Below are 22,905 nucleotides of genomic sequence, written 5' to 3' on the forward strand. Positions count from 1 at the left end.
TTTTGACAACAAAGCACACAAGATCAGTGAAAGTAAAGTCATCTGCGAACATCCTTGTCTTACCTCTCACTTCACAGTCCAAATAGTTAGTAAAAAGCAATCGCCCCATTGCACTTCCCTGAGATACACTCGAGATCACTCATACGCTGTCGGAACTAGTGCTGTCACATACCGCCCTCTGTACCCGCTCTGACAGTAAGCCTTCAATGGAATTGAAAGATTCAACATGGAAAGAAAAGAATGTAGTGTCAAAGAAAATGATTTGACGATAGAATTTGTTTAGAAGCACATTAAGTTTGACCTTTTAATTGCTTTTTATTAGTTTTTATGGGCAATCAATAATAATAATAATAATTTTATTTCCCCAATTGACAAGTACATAGTATGGTACAGAATATCATACAATTATGTAATCGTATAGGGTACGTCAAGAAGTACAGTAACTGGATTACTAGCCAGAGAAAAAAAATAAATAAAATTACATCTACGCACATAGTTAAGGATTTACACAATATAAAATTCAGAATTACCCAGAATTGAAGTAGTCGTTCACACTATAAAAACATTTTTCATTTAAGTACAAAAATAACTTATTTTTCAAAATAGAGAGTGATTTCTCATTTTTTAAACTAATGGGAAGCCTGTTGAATATTTGGATGCACAGAGAATGAGGTCCCTTGGACATCATTGTCATGCTAGCAGACACTGCACACAGATGATTTCTTGTCCTAGCCCCATAGGTGTGTGTGCCATTATTTGATGGGAATAGAGGCATGTTCTTTTTTACAAAAATTATCGAATTATAAATAAAAACACTAGGGACTGTTAAGATGCCAAGGCTTTGAAAGAGAGGTCTGCAGTGGGCTCTATAGGGTTTATTGCACATGGGTCTAAGCAATTTCTTTTGAATAATAAATATTTTATTTTACTTAGTGGATGACCCACTTCCCCAGATTATGATACCGTATGATACAAGAGAATAAAAAAGACCATAGTAGATTGTTTTTAAAACATCCATACTAACAGTATGTTTCAGAATTGAAGAAAGAAGATAGTACACAGAATTTAATTTTTTACTTAGATTTGTGATGTACAGGTCCCATTTCAGGTATTTATCAAAATATATTCCCAGAAATTTATACTCGTTAATAATTTTACAGTTATTTGACATAGGCTGAGAAGTACTTTTATCAGAATGACAGGTTTTTGCAGAGAAAATCATGGCCTGTTTTTTTGTTTCATTGAGAATAAGGTTATTCCCATAGCTCCACATGCCCATGTCTTGAATAATGGTTTTACCTAGAGTCATCAAATCTTCAAAGGATTTCTGATACAGCACAAAGCTCACATCATCTGCAAATAAGACACAGTTACCAAGAGGATTTACACGTAATTTTTTGGGTAGGTCATTTATATAAATGAGAAATAAAGTTGGACCCAACACTGACCCTTGAGGAACGCCTTTTTCAACACCTAATGGTGAAGAGAGGAAGGTATTCCCATTCTTCTGGACAGCTACCCTTTGTTGCCGATTTTTGAGGCATGTTCCCAACCATTGCTGTGCTTTGCCTCTAATACCCATTTGGTCACATTTGAACAAGAGTTTATCATGCTCAACCATATCAAATCCTCTGGACAAGTCAAAGAATACACCCATTACTTTCTGCTTTGAGTTAATTTGTTGTATGATGGTGTCAACTGCATTGAAAATTGCCTGTTCTGTTGACTTCCCTTCTCTGAATCCAAATTGTTTTGGGGATAGCAGGTTATTACCTTCAAGGAATTCTATTAGCCTTTTATTAAACACATACTCAAATATTTTTCCTTAGCTGGGGGATAATAGATATGGGCCGATAATTTCCCACATCATTTTTTTCCCCTTTATTTTTATAAATTGGTATTATCTTGGATACTTTGAGGGCATCAGGATATGGGTAATAAAAATAGGGTTAATCAATTTGTAGGAATCATGGAAAGTAAGAAGAAGTACTATCACATAAATTACAAACTCTTAATGATTCTGCGAACTTAAAATGCAGATGCAGTTACATTGGACAACGTTGTGCATTGAAAAACACTCTTTCCTAACAAGGTAGTTGGAGCTAACAAAGATGCAACTGGCCAACATTAAATCTTCACTTGACCAAAAATAGGTTCCTCACTCACATCATCTTTCTATTCTGCTTTGATGGAGGCATTAATTTTTCTTATCACAGATATTCTCATGGAAATCATTAATTTATTAAAACAATGTTTTGACTGGACTACTGCATCTTCATTGCTGGTAATATATTATTCTAAAACTACAGGACACTCAAAATTAAGGGCAAATCCCTCTGAAGAGAGTTATAAATGAATGAAGATACCATGTCCTTAATTTTTGTTAGGATTACACCAAACTGGTCACCACGCATTCATTGCAAAATATGCAATTAAAAACTTCTGCCTAATTATGCAGGTGCACCACCGTACACAACTAATCCAATGCATTGGTTTAGATATATTGGAACGTTTTGACCCCTTGGTGCCTTTCGTCACTGAGAGTAGGCCAATGCCGAGGCGTTGAGGAAGGAGTGGAAAGAGGAAGGGTGGAAAGAAACCTTCCCTGGGTTGCTGGCCACCCTTCATCCTTTCCTGTGCATCCCAAATGGCGTAAGTGACCTCAACTGTCGGTCGGCTCGCCTTAAATTACTGCTACTTCATAAATCTGTGTTCATGCTTCCCGTGGCTAGAAACCAAAATTCCATTTTGCAATTCCTTCTTCAAGCAAAAAAGGAAGCCATCATTGTGTCAGCCGTATTAATAATGATGTCACACCTTGTTTTATTTCAATATTGCAATAAAAGTTTAAAAATCAAAAATATTGTTTTTTCAAAACCTCTAATAGTGTGAAATCAGGCCTTGCAAATTACCTGTTAAAACTATTTGTTCCTATTTTTCAATGTTTTGTTGAAATGAAAGGGAAGCTTCACCATGCGCTCCACTTACAAAGTTCCTAACATTTTAGGTTGAGCTGAATCTAGAAGAACCGGCTGATGAGAGCAGGGTTGGGGGAGCTTCAGCAGGGATATCAGATGCTCCGGCTGCAGATGCAGGTGCCGGTGACGCCAATCCCACTGCCGCAGCTTCCTCTGCCACCCCTGAGCCTTCCTCTTCAACTGGCCCCACAGCCTCCCAAATCAACTCCTTCCGACAAGCTGGAGAGGACTTTCATGGTCGTGTAAGTGTTGCAGTTATTAATCTCAAGCTACATTTTCTTGTGTGCATGTCTCATTATGAGATAGTGCTGCCAGCACAATACTTTTTCAATTGCATGGCATACAAGGTTTTTATAAAAAGTATCTGGAAGAGTTTTGTAAAAATAGTTTTATTGCACGTATTGCTACAATACCTCTCAACATTCTTCAAAGTACATCCCTTGAGGGTTGACACACATTTACCAGCAGCTTTTCCATGACCCCAAGCCTCCCTGGTTAGGGAATTCCTGATGGTCCTTAAAGGTACGCTTCAAGCTTCTTTGACAGCACTTAGGGTGGTGTCCTTTGAGGGAGGATTTCAATTTTGGGAATAGGAAATAGGCTGCTGGTGTCAAGTGGAGACCGTGGGGGGGTTGGGGAATCTTCGCGATGCCATTTTTCATCAGATAGTCTGTCATCAGTCATCCATCAAGACCTTCCGGATGAGTTTTGTGTAGATATTTCGTATCGTGTAATTTTCACTGTTATTGGTGGGCACTGTCATCTTATCGATGCCAATACTATCTGTAATCATGCCCTCACTTAACTGATTGTCTGAATTCAGTTCTTTACACACGCGTTGCACGTTGTCGTTGGTTCTTGACATTGATGGCCACCCAGGGACCAGGGGCTCGTCCTCCACACTCCTTCGCCCATCTTTCAAGAGCTTGTGCCACTTACAATCTACAGGTTGCGACATTCTTTCATCCTTGAACACTTGGCCAATCATGCCCAACATCTCTGTACCCAAGTTCCCCAGTCCAGCACAAAATTTGATGGCGCACCGCTGCTCAGTCGTTCGCTGCATTTTCCACTTGCATGGAGTCACTGGACTGGGGTGCACTAAAAACGCGATCCAGCCTGAACGAGTGCTCGCAGGCAATTGGCGCTTGGCACATGTTGAAGGTCAGACCCCCCACCCCTGAGCCTGCACAGTGCAAGTGCACTGCGGCAGGCAGTCATGCCAGGAAAAATTGTTTCCAATACTTTTTATACAAACCGTGTGTGGCATAGTGCCTTTGTACGTTGCAGAGAAGAATTTAAAGAAGGTTGTAGCTGAACCCATGCAATATTTGTGCGGATAATTGTAGTGGTATTCTGTTGAGGGAGATTTTGTGTGGACACAGACTAACCACTGCTGCATTTCACATTTCATCCATGCAGATAGGGTGTTTTGTACTCCAAATTTATTCAAAGAGATGCGAATGCAAAGATTGGGTTAGTTATATTATTCAAACAGGAACGACTACAGTTGCAAGTAATATCTTCCTTTATTTTTTGGAAATAGTTGATTAATGTTGGAATTATGGATCTCCATTTTGGTTTCCTCTTTTTAGACACTGATAACTGATTCTTTAATGACAGGATTGGTCCCAATAAGGTGAGGCAAGAAGGACTTCCAGAATGAGATGTAGTGGAATCTTGTAACATCCGGGGGCCGTCAATGTTATGTAAAAGCAAGTCAAATTGCTACGATTATAGTGAGCCTTAATTTTCATTCATGCATGGACATGCCTCAACAATAATTCTCTGTCATTAAAGATAAAATTGCAGTGAAGCAATACTTTAATTAAAAATAAATACCAAGTGTTTTTCATGTGGAAATACACATTTGAAGGGCAAAGTAAGTTAGTCTTCCAAAATGCTCTGGTAAATTACTTGAAAACCTAACTAATAAGAAATTCTGATCATAGTCATGGCAGTGGCATAGCTTAGAGAGAACTGGGCAATAATTTTGAAATTTCAGGAAAACACTTTCGAAAAGGACCTCATTACTGGGTGAATATTACTCAAATTGAGCTACTTCAAGAGATAATAGCAAGCAGGGAAAGACAAGGGAGTGCATCAGATTTGCGTATGAGTGCTCGTGGGTGTGGCAGCTGTGTGTTTGTCCCTGGTGCGGTATTAATTCCCATAAACAGTCATTGATAGAGCGTATGTGTTCATAAACCCAGGTATCCTCAACGGAGTCCCTTTAACCCTGTGAAGGATTCCATTTGGGTTGAGTGTGTGTCTGTAGTCGGTCACTTGTGAGGAAGTAACATTCCCGCAAACGACTGCAGCAGAGTATCCTGGATGAGAGGTTGGTTGGTCACTATCGTGGAATTACTTTTTCCACAAACCATCACAACAAATTTAGTTTTCCTTTTGGACAAGTGGTACTTACTTATTAAGGCTATAGGAGTTTTCCTTTGATTTATTAATTCACTGTGTTCACATGCCAGCAGCAATAAGCGGCATTGGTTGGCGCTGGTTATCAGAAAGCAGAGTGCCATGCCCTAAATGCCTGCATATATAATTTCCCCTCTTAACTCGAGTTTTTAATTGGATTTCCTTTGGTGGCGTGTAGTTCTGCTCCATGATATCGAGGCTGGAGGTGTTGGTGAGGCAGCAGAGGGAGAATAGAGAGTCGTACTGGAGGGCCAGGGGTGATACCCTGTGGTCGCGGAGGGAGGCTGGACGTCCTGAAGGGGGTGGCCGTGGCTCATCGGACAGCGGAAGGAGCTCCTCTGATGGTCCAGTATTCACTCTGTCAGATTCTAGTAGTGATGAAAGTGGTAGGTATCAGAGCTTCCCTTTTTTTTTTGGCTTCGGTCATGTCTAAATGGCCTGATCACTGCTAATATGATCTGAGAATTTTCTTTGGTGATACATAAATGGACCTCCCTCCCTGCCAGAGTAATTTATTACCATTGTAGATCAGCAATGAGGGGCGTGGTAGTCCAGCCCGTCGAGTGACAGACTCGAGGAAGGCTTGGTCGAATTCTGGGTGATACCCTAGGCCACCCTCAGCTTTACCCTAGCTGTGTGGTTTTTTGGGTGGTAGCTCTTTCTGGGAAACCACAGAATGCAACCGCGGAATGGAACTGCCGCCCCACCCCCACCCCTTATTACCCTGCTGAGGTGTGAATTTCGCACATGCTGCTTAGTATGAAATGAACTTGACCCTTAAATTTAAAAGCAAACCTCTGGTTGATTACTTCAGTTTTATAGATTAACCCTTAAAGTGCCAGCCTCTTTTCTCTGATATCTGTGAAAAATGCTAGGGCTATTTTGATGAATTTGTAGGTTTGCTCTTAGAAATTTATATAAAGCCTAATATGAATGTGTTTTAGCTAACTTTTTGTGTGCACTTTAAATAGTCTCAGGTGTGACAAAAAAATGCAATGATGTTGTCATCTCATTTACATATTTAGGAAAATAATATAATTTTAAAATTTATTTTTAAAAAATTTAAACTTACTCTCAGATTAAATTTGTCACAAATAATTTTTTGCTTTAATAATTACGTCATCATTAGTATCTATTGATATTACTTATTTCACGTGAATAGTTTAATGCCTTTGACATTAATTTTTAATAGCTACATTCTGCTGTCAGGAATATCCCCCAAATCTTCAAACAGGGAACTCTAGGAAGGAGATATTATTTTGTTATTTTGACAAAAATTAAGTCCAACAGAATGAATAAGTGAGCAATCATTTTCACTGCTGGTCTTTCCCAAGCAACACCAAAAGGCTTCTATGGAGAATCCCATGGCAGAGCTAAGATAAAAATGTTTCATTTCCTTTTAACTGAATTATCATATGTCATTGGAAAATGTTAAGGACAAGAGGGACGAGGCGTAAATAGTGCTTGCTACAACGATGACCTTATATTAATACAAAGGCAACCTAATTGTAATACAGAGACAAGCTTGTAAGTAATACAGAGATGCATGATAAAATGTAAGCTTACTATATCTCAGCCCACGTTGATATGGCATCTGCTGCACAAGAAGATATGCTACAATACACAGGACTCCTTATGTTCAAATAACTCAAGTGTGAACATACATTCAATTTTCATCATGGAAAATTTGTCAGCATTGATAAGAAAGCATAACAGGTACTCAACCACAGTCTACAAAAGCTTTGTGAAGCACAGAAAAGTGAAGGTGAGAGTGGAAAAACACTCTACCGATAGATCAGCCCGTGGCATTCTTCGCACGCACCTCCCAGTCAATAGATTGGCCCACTGCCACTGAAAGGGTTGACAAGCATAGGATTGACTGGAAGCACCTCTCATCCATTTAATTTGTTTTATTTCTATGTCGACCCCTTGATTGATGTTTTATTTCATTTGTTCTTCTGAGCGTATTTCTCTGTCCATCGTCTATTGATATCCATTTCTATGGTTTCCAATATTCTTCCGCCTCTCATAGTCTCCAGTAAACTTTGGTGTCTAAGAATTTTCTTAATCAATTCTCCTAATTTTCTTGCCAATGTGGACAGGGTTCCTCCTTGTATTCCCCTCTTTGCTTAATCCCTTAAATGGTTGCATGGACTTGGTTCTGTGGCACAACATGATGATGCTGCAGGGTTCATACACACAGTATTCTACTCATCTTTGATATGCATCGGTGGATTGCCTTTCTAAATCAAATATTTAGCGACAGCTCGATACTCAATTTTTCCACTCCTACAATAACCTCACGACAACTTGCTCAAATGATTGTTAAACAGCAACCAAGTTTTCAAGATTGCTTACATTATGGTGAGTGCCTTTCAACTCATGCCCAAGCAGGTTCCCCAGCTTTTGTTTAAGATTGCTGCCATCATCAGGTTAAGTTCGGAAACTTTTCAAACCACCATGGTATGCTAACCCAGTATGTTACACATCACAGCCATTTATGTTTTGTGTTCATGTAGAGTGTCCACATGTGTTCAACAAGCTCAATCATACCTTTTTTGATAAAGTTTAGACTTAAATAACAAAAAAGTTTTATTTCCTTTAGTTTTCTGGGTAGTGATTTCAGGAATTTCATGCCAGCATATCCAGGGTTCTTAGCAAACAAGGCTGAGTTCTGGGCAGTTATCCTCAAGTCATTATACCCTCTAGTGCTGGGCCTATGTATATCAATTGGTTAACAAATCTAACATGCTTCATTTTGCTGTACAATAATAATGGCATGAAAAGTATACATACGAGGAATAATTAAAATTTTAAATTATATAGAGTAAGGTCTACGACTGCATGCCTTTGGAACTTGACCTAGGGTCCTTACTGCCCGTTTTTGCAGTCTAAAGAGATGCATGGAATGGTATAGGTGTCCCCACACGGCAGTGTCATATTACAGGCGACTAAGAATGCATGATAAACTGTGATAGCTTTACCGTCATAAACCAGGGTCACAATTTTTTCGAGGAAGTAAAATCATATGGCAAATTTGGAGCTTATTTGATTAATATGAGTTTCCGAGGATAATCTCATGACTATACATCCCCAAGAGTTTTGTAACAGTAGGAGACTTAAGAGAGGGCCAATTAATCCTCAAAATTGGGGAGGCTATAATTTTTCTTTGATGGGAATGAAATTGGATAAATGTGGTTATCTCATAGTTCATGAATACGAAATTATATGCACACCATTTACTCATACAGCCAATTTTTCTCTGAAATACTGCATGGTTTAAGTTTTTGGTGGAGGTTAGGTGAGTTGTATGTGTAAGGTGAGTGAGGTCCATGCATATATAATGATCCATAAACATAACAATGAGAGAGGTTGTTTGTGTGTTGAAGGAAAAGTAAGGGACCGAGTATAGATCCTTGAGGGACACCTATCTCAATCACCAAGGGATTAGAGATTGCAAATGATTTCAACTCAGCTGAATATATTTTAACGCTTTGTGATCTTCCTGTTAGAAAAGATTTAATCTATTGGTTGGCTATCCCAGAGATTCAATTTTCCTCAACTTCAATCTTTAATATTGCATGATCTGAGTCAAAAACCTTTTCAAAGTATTAGAAAAAACTGGTTACACTTTTCATTTTGTCAAATGCAAGAAGGATATCATGAAGGGGTTTATATTTTGCAGTTTCAGCAGATTTATTTTTCACAAAGCTAAATTGAGAATCAGAAATTTACTTAATAAGCATAAAAATCTATAAATATAATTTGGAAACATAGTTGAAATGTTATTAAATTTAAATATTATGAGATAAACATTTCTGTATTTATGTGCAGTAAAAAAGATTTTTTCACCATGTTACTTATGTGCTCCTTGGCTTTTATCTATATATAATTAATTTCATACTTAGTTTAAATTTGATCAGAAATTTTTAAAAAATTCATTGAATTCATTCGATGAATGCTGTTACACAAATTCTGCATGTGAGAGTGATAAATTTACTTGGAAAATATTTTCCTTGATTGAATTTGTGTTGGATTTTGTCAACATAAGTGAAAATTACGCCAACCCATAGGAGATTATTTGAACTAGAAGCTGCATTTTGTTGGGAGTTCAGGGTTTCTTTTCATCCCAATGTTTAAGTTTCTTTTTTCAGTTACAGGGTTAAAATAAGCATTATGGGTTTCTTATGCAGTGAAGAAATAAACTTTTATCATGAATTATTCTTAATTAGTGTTTGCCAATGAGACTAATGCATTAGGTCGAAGAATGGCGAATTGGATAAGTGTGCCTTGGGTTAAATAACTCTGTTGATGCCCCTGGACATAAACATCTGAGCTTAAGATTGGTGACATTTCTCCATATCAGAACTCTCTGGGAAACTGTTTTTAGCGGAGGTAAAGGAACTTCTCTTTTCAGCTGTGAGGACACAAAGGATTATATAATAGCTTGTGGGGATCAAGACGGTGGGGTGGCTAATGTCCAGGCTTCCCACCAAGAGGGCCCAAATCCTGGAGACAAGAAATATATTTCAGCGATAGCCCGATCCCTACTTAAGGTGCTTTGTGCAGAGCACTTTGAGTGAGTATGATGTTGGTGGATGGGACGTTAAACTGTGGACCCCTTGGTGCCTTTCGACAAGAGTACGCTAATACCGATACGGGGTGTCTCTCGTCCATCCTTAATGGTGCAAATGACCTTAGCTGTTGGTCGCCTCCCATGAAAACTACTACTGCAATAATGGCTTGTCTTGTTTGGAATGTGGTGCACTGGTTCAAAATGTCTCAGCACCAGGGGTATCAGGCTTCTCTCACGTACCCAGGCATTTGAGCTGTATGCAGGTACCGTAACTTTAAAAAATTACTCTACATGAAAGCCTTCAAGAATTACTTGGTCTCCCTGAATTTGCCGCCAAAGTACACGTATCATGTATTGGCATCTTAGTTTATGCTATAGTGGACACTAATTTGGCCAGTATGCTGTAAATATATGTTCATTAGTCATAAAGATGTATCCTAATTCATTAAGTTACTTGAATAACTTCCCTGCCAAAATGTCTAAACATAAGTTATATAAGCCTGTAACCACTGACAAGATTGGTAGTGTAAAAATTGGCAAATAGGAAGAATATATTCACTATAATTATATGGAGCCTTAAGTAGTAATGTCTAGTAAAGTAAATTATCCATTATCATTGAAAGTAGCAGAAAATTATGCATATACTTTAACATTAATTGACTTTGTAATTCTTTGTTTTATCATTACAGATAGTAGCAATGTAGCTTCCCCTTTGGCTAGGAGAATGCAAATTATGAAGAGACGGTAAGTGTCTATACCTTAAAAGTTCAGTTTTCATTAGCCAAGTCATATTTGAGTAATATTTCCTTCGAATTTTAATGTTGTGTTAATCTTAGGCGATTGAAATTGTTATGAATCAGAGCTCATGTGATAAATTTGCCAATTGAATCCATTTAATTTTGTCAATGTCATGTGGTGTTGCATTATCGTAATTGGATGGAAGTTTTCTGTTGTACTTTTGCTGTCAGTTTATGGTGACAAGTTTGTTTAGTCTTAACAAAAATCATGGTAATTCAGACTATATGAATATGATCAAAACTGTGGGCCTATCTCGTAATCTGGCTCATAGGCGAGTAGTGAGTGTAATTTTGAGCATGATATCCAGTTTGAAAGAGGGCCTCATGCCTTGTATAATGTGCAGATACTCTGAAAGATATTGTACTTGTATTGTAGGGGAGAGTTCTAAGGAATCAATGTTGTCATGCAGTAATTTATAAAGACAAGTTGTGTTATTCGTTTTTCTTTGTTTATTGAGGAGGGAAGATTTAGTAGAGGTAACAATTCATGATAGCTCCAAAGATCTTGGTGAAAATTGAATATCGAATGCTATGTTGTGCACAAATTTTCTTTGAACACGTTCGATTGTATGAATATGGAGTTTGAAGTAAGCTGATAAAACAGTATGGCAATATCCACAGAGTGACCTTACTAATGAGATGAACAGAACTTTAAATGGCTCTATGTGATTAAAGTTTTTACAGTATCAGAAGATAAACCCAAGCGATTTGCATTTTTTAAATTGAACATAGTTATAATGCCGATGGAATGTTAACCATGAGTCAAATATATATGTGTGTCCCTCTCTTTTAGAATTTTAGTTTGATGGCGGTGAAGATTCAGTCGCCAAGTATAAATATTGTATTGTTTCAGGCTTCACTTCGTGGAAGTATTTAATATCCATACTAAAAAGAAAGACTCGTACTTTTCCACAGATTTTATTATACGGTACAACGCGTTTCACCGACTTGCGGCATCATCAGGTACAAATTTGCAAAACAGACAGAGCAAGCATATATACCCTCAGGACAGAGTGGGAGCGGGGAGGGTTGGAAGGATTTGAGAGGGGTGGGGGCTCGCAGGTGCGTTGATGGATTGTTTTGACCATTTCCGGCTAGTTTCTCGGAGAGGAGTGAGGAGGGGTATGGGAACAATTGCTCATTACAAAGTGTCGTGTTGGGGTTTACCAAGTGCCTTCTAATCTCCAATTGCTCAAGAGCGTCCATTTTTAATCCTTTTGGGAGTGTGTGTAATATCTCTGGGACAAAGTCACTGCTGTGGTCGAATTCTAGTAAATGCTTGGCGAAGAGAGAGTTGTTATTCTGATTTTTGTGACACCTAGCGTGTTCCTTGACTCGTAACTTGATATTCCTCCCGGTCTGACCGACATAAACGCTGTTGCAATCCTCGCATTTCAGTTTATAAATGCCTGATTTGAGAAGGCTATCCTGGGTGTCTTTTCCATTGGCTAGAAGTTTGGAGAGGGTTATGGGTGGGTAGAAGGCTGCTTTGAGTGAGGTGGGTAGGCAGTTGGAAATCCTAAATGAAAGATCTCCCAGAAACGGGATCGAGCACCACTTAAAATCTTTAGATACTGCGGGCCGTGATACGAAAATGCTTTTTATGGCCATTGCTTTTTGTTTTTTCCGTAGTAATGTGTCAACTAGTTTGGGGTTGAAACCGTTGTTGGTAGCTATATTAGTGATATTCACGAGTTCAATTTTGAAGTTTTTGGGGGAAAGGGGGATGTGTAGGAGGCGGTGGATCATGGAGTGGAGGGCTGCGTGTTTGTGAGAAAAGTGGTGCGCGGAATCATTAGAAATTATGTGGTCTGTATATGTGGGTTTCCTATAAATTGCAAATTGTGTCTATTTTCCCTAATTGTGATTGTCAAGTCGAGGAAGTTGTCCTCTCAAATCCTTCCAACCCTCCCCGCCCCCACTCTGTCCTGAGGGTATATATGCTTGCTCTGTCTGTTTTGCAAATTTGTACCCAATGATGCTGCAAGTCGGTGAAACGCGTTGTACCGTATAATAAAATCTGTGGAAAAGTACGAGTCTTTCTTTTTAGTATGGATAAATACTGTGTTAATCACATGTTAACTTGAGTGAGGAAATACCAGTCATAAAAATGTTTTTTCTGTGAAAGCAGCATGAAAATATTATTTTCATGGTACATGTTATTTTAAATGTTATAATATTATGTTATTGGTATCGTGGCAATGGCAATTGTGGAGCTTGAAACTATTGATAAATGTTCATGAACATAGTTGAGATAAAAGCTGTCGTTGGACAGCATATCAATGCATTATATCATTTTTGTGAGTGATGAAGGTTTTTAAAAATAATTGCAAGAGAGTGAGGATGCACCTCAAATCAAATCATTTATTTTGTCCAAGGATTTGTTGTGTACAGATATAGGACATGTGAAAGAAAAGTATACAGTTGAAGATATTGATCGCCAGGTAAGAACAATATTTTAACAGATATTCGCAGTTTTTTTTAATAGTGACATTTTATTGAGATACCTCACCTTGTAAGTTAACTTATGAAAAAGAATGAGGCTCATATTTTAAGCCAAAGTTCTGCATTATTAGTTCTTACAAATGATTGTTGCAGGTTTTTAGAAGTAATGGAATTATAAGTATGATAATTTTCATGGCTATTGTAGAATTTAACATTCCACCTAACACTGATGATTGTTGTATAGGTATAAATGCATGGAAGAAGCAGATGTGAAGCTTTTTAAAGGGAACATCAGGGTGCCTTAAAAAATGCATTGCTCATTACCTATTAACAGTGTGCCTGATTACTCGGATGAGAAAACAAATGGAGCTAAATTCATGACGTAACTTGTTGATAGAACATCTCGAGATAATATAGTATCAATTTCAATACCCAGGAAGCAAGAACTGGTGTTTGGCGGAATCAATTTCCCATCAATATTTATAGTAATGTTAGCTTTGGCTTATTTTTGTTGGTAAAGTATATTCAGCTTGATTTATCGACATTGAGGCAGAGAGTTGCACCACTCACCTAGTAGAAGTGTAGCATGGATTGACGTGGACAGCAGGTCATTGATAGAAGAGGCTGACTCCAAGACATTGGTTTCATCAGCATAGAACACTGGGAATATGCCAGGCTAGGGATTTATTCTTTCTGGGAAATTATTAATGTACAAAAGGAAAAGAACAAAGCCCTGGGGGAATTAAAATGCCTTTCATTATGGAGTTAATAAATTTGCCCCAAGATGAGGGTAAAGTGAAAAGTTCTTGACCTGACAATGAAAGACTGCGGTTTTCAGTTGAGAAATGATTTAATTTTTCTACACAATCTCCCTTGACTTCAGCACACTTGGTTCAGCATTTCTTCAGCATCAGTATTCCTTCCAGGAAGTGAAAGTCTGGAAGGCTGTGAAAATATCCATCTATGGCCCCCTCAACTTCTTCGTTGGATGCGAAGTGCTTCCCAGAAACAAATTGCTTAAGCTAACAGTTTCAGGCTTAACTATGTGGAATTCTTTCATGGTGAGGGTGAAAGAAAGAGAAAAAAACAACTTTGCACTTCCACACACTTTTTTAATATAACACGACCATGGTTGTAAAAAAACTCGCAAGCTGGCGTGTAGTGGTGGACCCCTGTCTCGTCCATGGTGATGAATGACCGCCCAAAATCATTCGGTTCCCTCTTGAATCGGTCCAAACATTGCTGTGGAAATTGGTTGAGCATTTGCTTTTGATTGACATTCAGCAAATGCGGCACCCACCTTGCACAGAGCTTTCGCATTCTCAATTCTTTGTGCAAGATGTTTCGCACCCTTTCCTCCGATATCCCCCTCACGGCCTTAGCTATCTCACTCACCTTCACTCCTTCTTTCGTCCAACACGATATCGTGCACCTTTTCGATGGTTTCCCGTGCGGTTGCGGTTTTTCGCCGTCCTTCATGAGGGTCATCTTATTACGGATGTGCGACCATGTTTAAATTCAGGAATGGAGGAGCAGAGTCCCAGATACACTTTTTGTCAACTTCGGATGAATTTCCTCACGGGGTAAATACATCCAAAAGGAAGAGTTTAATGACCGCACGAAATTCAAGATTGTCCATTTAAAGGAAAAATGCGAAAGACGTCTAACTGCACAGCAATACGTGTAAACAAACTACTCGAGAGAACAAGTTGACACTTGTCTTACAAACTAATGACACGTGCACCCAGGCAGAAATCATAAATATTCGCTGATTTGAATGCCATCTCTGTGTCAGGACGAGAGCTTTTCATCTTACTTTTGTATGTGTTTTCAACATTTTATTGTTGAAATAGTCATTTAATTGAACTAATAGTGATGTTGCGTGAGGTTTTATGTTTCTCTTTTTAATATAATTGCTGATGAAGTAGGTCCCTTCGCTTGAACGTTGGAGCATATCTGCTAAATAAAATTCAAGGTTTGTGAAAAAGATTGTTATTTTGGAAACTTATCATGAAATCTCTTGATGATATCTAATCAATTTTTAAATTAATGTCTTGTTTGTGCATTGCATCTTTAGTCATGTCTATGAATAATATTCAATTTAAGTTTTCATGAAATGAACATAGGTATGTAATTATAATCCATTTTGGAGAATCAGACTTAGCAAACTTCATCAGTTTTCCATGTAAATCATGAAAACATGTCTTAACATTTCCAGACAATGTCACTTTTGTAAGCCGAGTAAATTATATTTGTAAAGAGTGGGTTACACTCCAGATTACGTGTAACTTGGCGCATAATTTTGCCATAATTTTAGTAGTTATTTTGGGTTTTTGAAATTCATTTGTTATGTATTTTAAAATATATATTTGAGGGTAATCCCAGAAGTACCCTACCCAACAAAGAAAACACTAAATTTTGGAAAAAAATGTATTTATTTTTCAACGTAATCTTCTTTCACCTCTATGCACTTCCAAGCGATGATAAATAACTTTGACACCCTTTTTATAATAAGAAGTCTTGCTCCTCAAAATAGCCATTAACTGCCAACGTCACTTCTTCATGGCTGAAAAATCTTTGGATCACCGAGCCATTTTTTCAAGTTTGCAATTAGAAAATAATCCGAGGGAGCTACATCTGGTGAATAGAGTGAATGAGGTAGAGTTCACAGTAAATTGTTTCTGTAATATTGTGCAATGTTGCTTTAGTAGTGGGTTGGTTTTTTGATTAAAAAAATCTTTTTACCAATGAGACATCACTCACCGTATATCTTCTGTGCCTTTCCATGCTGCTAATCTGGCTGCCTAAATTGAAATTTCCGAAACTGCAGTCAAACTTTGTTTGTTTGTGATGGAGTTGTAGGTGTTACTTGGATGCCATTGGCTAAGTGCTAATGTCTTCTGAAGGTGAACTCATTTATTTGCTTGTGGGGAGAGTTGTGAGGCAGGCAATGAGTATGTCATAGCAAGCATGCTCCATTTCTGTGGTCTTTGCTGACTTGCGTCCTCTCTCTCTTATCCCGCAGCCATTTGAGGGCCTGTCAAAGGGTAGGCTGGAGCCGGGTGGCTGGGGAAGGTGAGCCGCCCTTCCCTCCGCGCCGTGCTCCCCCTGAGCAACCCCCATCCTCCCCGCCCCCCTCCACCTCCTCCCAAGTGCCGTCAACGCCCTCATCGTCCAACATGAGGGATGAGCCGAGCACGAGCAGCGGCACTCCCTCTGATGCCGAGTGGCAGTGGACAAGAGAGTCAACTCGTCTGAGAGCGAGGCAAGTCCCGTTGAGGCTAGAAGAATTTTTGAGCTTGTCTCCTGCCTGTTGATTGTTCTTACTAAGTCTGATAACTAACCAGTTGACCCTTTTGGTGCCAGCCTCCCTGGTATACATGAGAAATGCCAAGGCTGTCTGTTTTGATGAATTTGTAGGTTTGCCCTTAGAAATTTATACAAAGTCTAATATGAGTGTGTTCTAGCTAATTTTTTGTATACACTTAACATAATTTCAGGTACGATAAAAAATTTCAATGATGTTGGTATCTCGTCTGCACATTTAGGAAGAATCAAAAGATAACTTAAATTATAAATAGTTTTTTTTGAAAAGTTATTGTAAGCTCATTTTTTGTGAACCAGTCTCCTAAGAGTGCAAGGAAATTATTCTCAAGCAATGAGATTTGCTAGTTATTTAGTATTAAATTTGTGTCGTTTGCATAAAGAATTATTTCATCACTCTTTACATAGGTTTTTAATTCATTAGTTTAAATTAAGAATAGTATAGGACCTAGTATACTTCCTTGGGGTACGCAGATGTTTATTGTTTTTCTAGTGGATAAATAACTGCTGACTGTTAAGACGTCATAATGTGATTAAACAATAAGTTAGGTTGACATTTTTGATTATGCGCAAGATGGCTAGGCACCCGATGATGTTATACCATAACGAAACCTAGGTCGTAAATAAAAGTTTTTTATGTGGAAAAGCAAAGTGTTTTAAATTTAATTTCAATATGAAGAATTTCCACCAAGTGATGCCAGAAACTGTTTTATATATGAAGAATTTCCACCAAGTGATGCCAGAAACTGTTTTATTTGCAGACAAGTTTTAAGCATGATGGTGGAGAGTCTCACCCAGTTCTTCGAGCAGCATGGCCTTTCCCATGAAACACCCCATGCTATCCTTGATGAGCAGATTTACAGTAAGTCTAAAATTTTTTTCCAAAGTTTTTTATCGCTTGTGTCACTCATATTTTGCAACAAATAATTATATATTAAATGTTGTGTAAGTAGTCGATGTAAGTATTACATGCCTATCTTGCACCGAGAATGAAAAGTGTAGGAGATATTATTTGCTCTTCTTTTATATTTTCATCCATATCAACATCTGTTAATGACATGGAAGCAACCCAAGAGAGGTTTGTGTATTAAAATTGACAAAAAGTTGTCATTAAGACACATATTACCAATGGCACAAACCGTCTAATCGGATAAATGGATTAAATGCCATGAAGTGGAGGAAGCACATTTTGGTTTTTCATTATCATATTGTTTGTGGAGCTAAGCCTTACTCTAAGGTCTGAACTATGTCTCATTGTGCCCGAATTAAGGAAATAGGGTAAAGTAATGCGGCTCTCTTATAAATACTCAACAATCCTATCTGAACTCACCTTACTTAGTGGGGTGTGTGAAAAAATTGTCATTCCACGCAAAAAATACTTTAGAGATGAGTTTATGCTAAATATTTATTGAAAGAAGTTGAAGAGTTATTAATAAACCTTAGTATTATTCATCATCACGTTAGCATTACCATATTATTAAACTCACAATAGGCACTTTCTTTGCTTGTACCCTGAAATCAGCTTGAGCCTTATGGGCCAAAGGTATAACTTCGACTTCTAAAATGCCAGCCGATTCAACCGAAAAATACCATATTTCCCGGCTCATAAGAAGTGTTAGGCTATGAGATGCCCTGTGATTTTTTGGGTTAGAATCAACAAAAAATACTTGGATCAGACAGAAAGGGATCAAGGTATGTCAAATGAGACCCGAGCACCCGCCAGAGCAGACAGTCCGTGCGAAAGGTGACAACACTGTTGTTGAATATCAATACTGCCATCGCTGTGGTAGGAGAACTCACGGGCGCACACAGTTGTTGGGTTGCTGTGTCCTTGTTGGTGCGCGGTTTGGTGTCTGGTGTGTGTTTGTCCAGCTGTAGAAATGGAGAGGCAGGCAAAGAAGAGCAGATGTCCATATTCCGAGGATGCTGGAGTGGAGAGCTGGAATCCATTGTTTGTGGTCGCCTGTCTGCAATGTGCATTATGGTGGAGACTGCATGTCCCTGGCGAGTGACATATAAGGAGATTGGAAGAAGAGCACACATCACAGGGAACGACGATGCACGCCCAGGGCGAGGTGATGCAAGGGTGGGTGCCGTCCGTCAGCGTTTAATAATAATAATGCCGTCACCATCAAAGTTTAATAATAATAATAATAATTGGTGCATATTTTAAGAAATGTCCCCAAGGAAGAAGCCTCGAGGAGACAGCCATGTGAGAATAAAAATGATCATTGACATGAAAATTGAAATCCTTGAAAAGTGAGGAAGAGGCAGATGTGGCACTCGCATACAATTGGTCGACGTCAATGTTTGCCCTATTCTCAAGGGCAACAACAAAATTAAGAAGATAGAAATGCTTGGAAGGGAGTGACAAGGTTATCTATGCCATGGGAATGTATTCTCAATGATTTGGAAAGGCAGCTTCCCATGTGGATAAACGAAAAGCAATTGCAAGGCAACATTATCGACAAGAACTTGATTTGTGAGGAGGCGGAAGTGGTTTTTGCTGACTTAGTTTGAAGACGGCAGGATCATCAATGGCCAAAGATGAAGTATTTGAGGGAAGTCGTGGGTGGTTTGACCAGGTACAGAGAAGAACCGGCAACTACGGCATTGTGAGGTGTGGTGAAGCAGGGAGCACCGACTCAAAGGCAGCAGAGAACCTCATTCGTGACTTCAGGAAGCTCAGAGATTCTGAGGGTTGCCTGACCCAACAGGTTTTCAATTGTGACCAGACGGGGCTTTTCTGGAAAAAGATGCCAAACAAACATAAATATTAGCAGAGGAGAATGCTTGGCCCAACCATAAACCAAAGATAGGCCATCTCTGGCTGATATTTTGCCCCAATGCCAGTGGTGATTTAAAAATGAAACCACCGCTTGTTTGCCATTCAGAAACACTACGAGCCTTTAAGAAATATAAATTCCAGAAGAGCAGGCTAAATGTGGTGTGGAGGTCGTGGGAAACTGTTGAGAAGCATCACCCCTGAAAAGGCTGCGGCTATGTGCTCAACAAATTCATGTTATAATTCTGTCACATTTCTACAAAATTTTGAAGAGTCGCCAAAAATAGATGTCTCTACGTAGCTTTCTACTAAAAAAGAAGTGGGACTTTATCATAAGTGATAAAAAACCATAAACACAGTAATCAACCCGAAGGTCGGTTTGGTAGGTGATGGTAGAGTTCACCCAGTACTAAGCCCGACGGCGTGTGAAATTCACACATCAGGGTAGGGGGGCTAGTTCCTTTCCCTGTGCCGGTTATGGTTTCCCAAGAAGACCTGTACCCGAAAAAATCACAGCTTGGGTGGAGCTGCAGGTGCCCAGAGTGCCTGGCCCGGGAATCGAACCCGGGACCCTCCAGTAAGCAGTCCAACGCTCTGCCCCCTGGACTACCTTGACCCACATCTTAAGTGAAAAACTCTTTATTTTGATTCGTATTTCTTTTCTGTGAATGGAATTTGCATTCCAGGTTGGTTCATTCTGTGACAGATGAAAAGTTCATCCACAATCCTAAACAAATATGCATATAATTATGAATGAATAAACCTTGCACACAACTGATTTTGTTCGGAATGGAACTCATCATATTAATTTAAATGGGAAAAATTGTTTTGCCTAACAAGTATTTCCCTTTGTAAGAAAGAGACCAGAACGAAGTATGGTCATTGTGCAATTTCTGCCTTGTAGGGAGGTAGATTTAGTAAATGAAGACATAAGTAAAAAGAACTTGACATGTTCCTCAAGCTTTGGCCATTTTAGAGAAAGTGAACGTAAAGAACTGGATTATAAGGCAGCGGAAGAATGGGATTGCTGATTTTTAAGGGACATCATCATGGTGCGAGAAATTCATCAAGCGAAATGGTTTGTGCATTTCCACCAGATCTACAATACTGCTATAACTGCCCCTTGAATACGAAAGAAATGTCATGAGGCACCAAACTCATGGCGTCACACCGATGGCAAGAATGAAACTGCCCTCGATTTATGGTATTTGTGATTGAATAAGTTCTGTCAGCAAGTTAAACGTGAGACTATCATGATATCTTATTAAAAATGTGGAAAAAGCATTGCGTTAGATGAAAGTGCAAATGGAAGTTGGGGTGAGGAAGTTGCAACTCCAGCAAAAATATGATTTTATGTATTTTTTGTGAATTTAGCCTCAAAAATCATCGTGCATTTTATGGGTCGGGAAATACTTGAAGAGGTTGGGAACTTACATTTGCATGGTATGAACCAAGAAACTACCAAAGTTGCAAAGCTAAAGCTTGTATTATATCATTATGTAGAAGGTCATATTGGTTTTTGATGACTCCCATGGTGTGCGAGAGTGCTCTCTTAGTGGATGTTGAAGAAACTCTTAAAACATGGTCGATGTTGCTTTTTTGAATGTTTCAAGGAGATGGGAAAGGGCATAGAAACTCTTGAGGTTAGAAAACACAAGTAATGTAATGATGTTTCTTTTCCATTGCCTGTTCTATAATCTTTCATTCTATCTGTTTAATTTTCTCTGGTGATGTTATTGTGTTTATTTGTTTTGTTCTTGTGTCAGGTTGGCTTAGCATTCAGGGTAGATCATATTAATTGTGGCTTATTAACATGGCATCTTTTGCTTGTTCAACGCAATTCATGGGTCCTTGTTTTCCACCTGGTACCCTTGGCTTCCCTGATGGCACTTAAGGGATTGATGGTGGTGTCCTTTGAGGGAATAGGATTTCACTATTATAGGGAATAGGAAATAGTCTGCTGGTGCCAATTCTGGACTGTAAGGGGTTTGGGGAATCATCGTGACCGTGTAGGGATTCAGAAGGAGACACTCGACTCTGCTCTGTTGGTCGTCCATCAAGACCTTCGTGGCAAGTTTAGCCTAGATCTTTTGCATCACCACATTTTCAGTGATAATGGTGTGTGCCCTGTCATCTTATCAATGCCAATATGATCTGTGATCATTGGCACACTTAAACTGTCGGTCTGAATCCAGCACTTCATGCAATACACCAGAGGAAAAAAGTGTTATCATTATTTATTATACAAATCTTGTATGGATGGTGTTAGTAGTAGTCATTAGGGACGATCCAAATACCTCTAATTGGCAGAATATCGTAACTGAACAACTGTAATTGAAGATTATGATTGAGTTATATTATTGTGCAATGATGCAGTGTATTAAATAGATGGCTGCTTCTCATCTCTTTGTCAACAATTACTGCAATCACTACGTCAACGTTGTTGTTAAGACTCTTTATGTCTGCCTAAAAAGTGTCTGTCATCTGCAAAATGATTCTTAATTTTTTTCCCTTTTTCTTTCCAATTTCATCGTTAGACCGCTTCCGTCAGACCTGTAACAAACTGAGTAAGCTGTTTTATGTGTTAAAAAAGCATAACTTACTCATTTCAAAAGAGTATCATTTAATACTTCGCCATGCCTTCTTTCAATGTCATTTGAATTATGGTGTTGAGTTATGGGGTCATTCCCCACATGTTAAACAAATTTTGCTACTACAATAGAGAGCTATTCGCTCTCTTGCCAACATACCGCCGGCGTGATTCCAGCAAACCTTTTTTTGTAAATCATGACTGTATTTAGTTTAAACTTCATTAAGGCTCTGATTCATGTAAAAGTGAATCTAGAAACTGATAATAACTTAATAACTCCATAATTACACCAAAAGGGGTCGAGCGAATCTAAATACTACTTATTTTAGATTGTCATCAACTTACAACACATTTCATAATGTGAAAATACGACTATTATCTGCCTGCTCAATTGAAATTGGACTGAATCCTGAGTTTCAAGAATAGGGTGTATTCCTAGTTACTTCCTCATGTGCTTTACTCATTGGATGAATTCTTTTGGGACAATTTTTATCACATTTAAGAACTTATATTTATATGTTAAGTACCGTGTTTTCCCATCGATAATGCACGCGTTGTCTAAACAAAAATGTTATAATGATCGAAAAAAATGATGATGCACGTTATGTAATGAAAATTGTAAAAATCCAAACATTTACATACCTATGTACACAATAATTTAAAGAAGAGTCTCGCAAAAATAAATTAGTCTGGAAGCATGCCTTTCTAATTGCATTCCATTTTATACAGATCTGCTGCTGTTACGGTTATTTCATCTCATAAATCCATGAGAAAAAGAAAAAAAACGTATAATCTCTATACTGAATTTATTCTAATGCGTAGAAATTCATAATACTAATACATAGTACTTCACGTATATGAAGAGTACGTCATATTACGTACACATAAGTATAAATATATGATAAAATAGGTAGATCGCTCAAATCCAAGAAATTCGTCAAATGAATCACCATTAAATGAATTAAGTGCATTTATTATCT

The 22,905-nt window shown here is 38.4% G+C and overlaps 1 protein-coding gene across 1 annotated transcript in view; it reads left to right on the top strand.

Annotated features, from left to right (window-relative positions):
• Window positions 1–22,905, top strand: part of LOC139698999 (mucin-19-like) — an 88,290-nt gene that overhangs the window by 37,685 nt on the left and 27,700 nt on the right. The window contains exons 12-16 of the mRNA XM_071597993.1: window positions 3,008–3,220; window positions 5,587–5,794; window positions 10,674–10,728; window positions 16,252–16,491; window positions 17,312–17,412. Of these exons, the coding sequence (XP_071454094.1) occupies window positions 3,008–3,220; window positions 5,587–5,794; window positions 10,674–10,728; window positions 16,252–16,491; window positions 17,312–17,412 (817 nt within the window). The remainder of the gene's footprint in view (window positions 1–3,007; window positions 3,221–5,586; window positions 5,795–10,673; window positions 10,729–16,251; window positions 16,492–17,311; window positions 17,413–22,905) is intronic.

The sequence above is a fragment of the Hetaerina americana genome, unplaced genomic scaffold (genome assembly GCF_022747635.1).
Source record: "Hetaerina americana unplaced genomic scaffold, ioHetAmer1.1.p SCAF_9, whole genome shotgun sequence".
Lineage (NCBI taxonomy): Eukaryota > Metazoa > Arthropoda > Insecta > Odonata > Calopterygidae > Hetaerina > Hetaerina americana.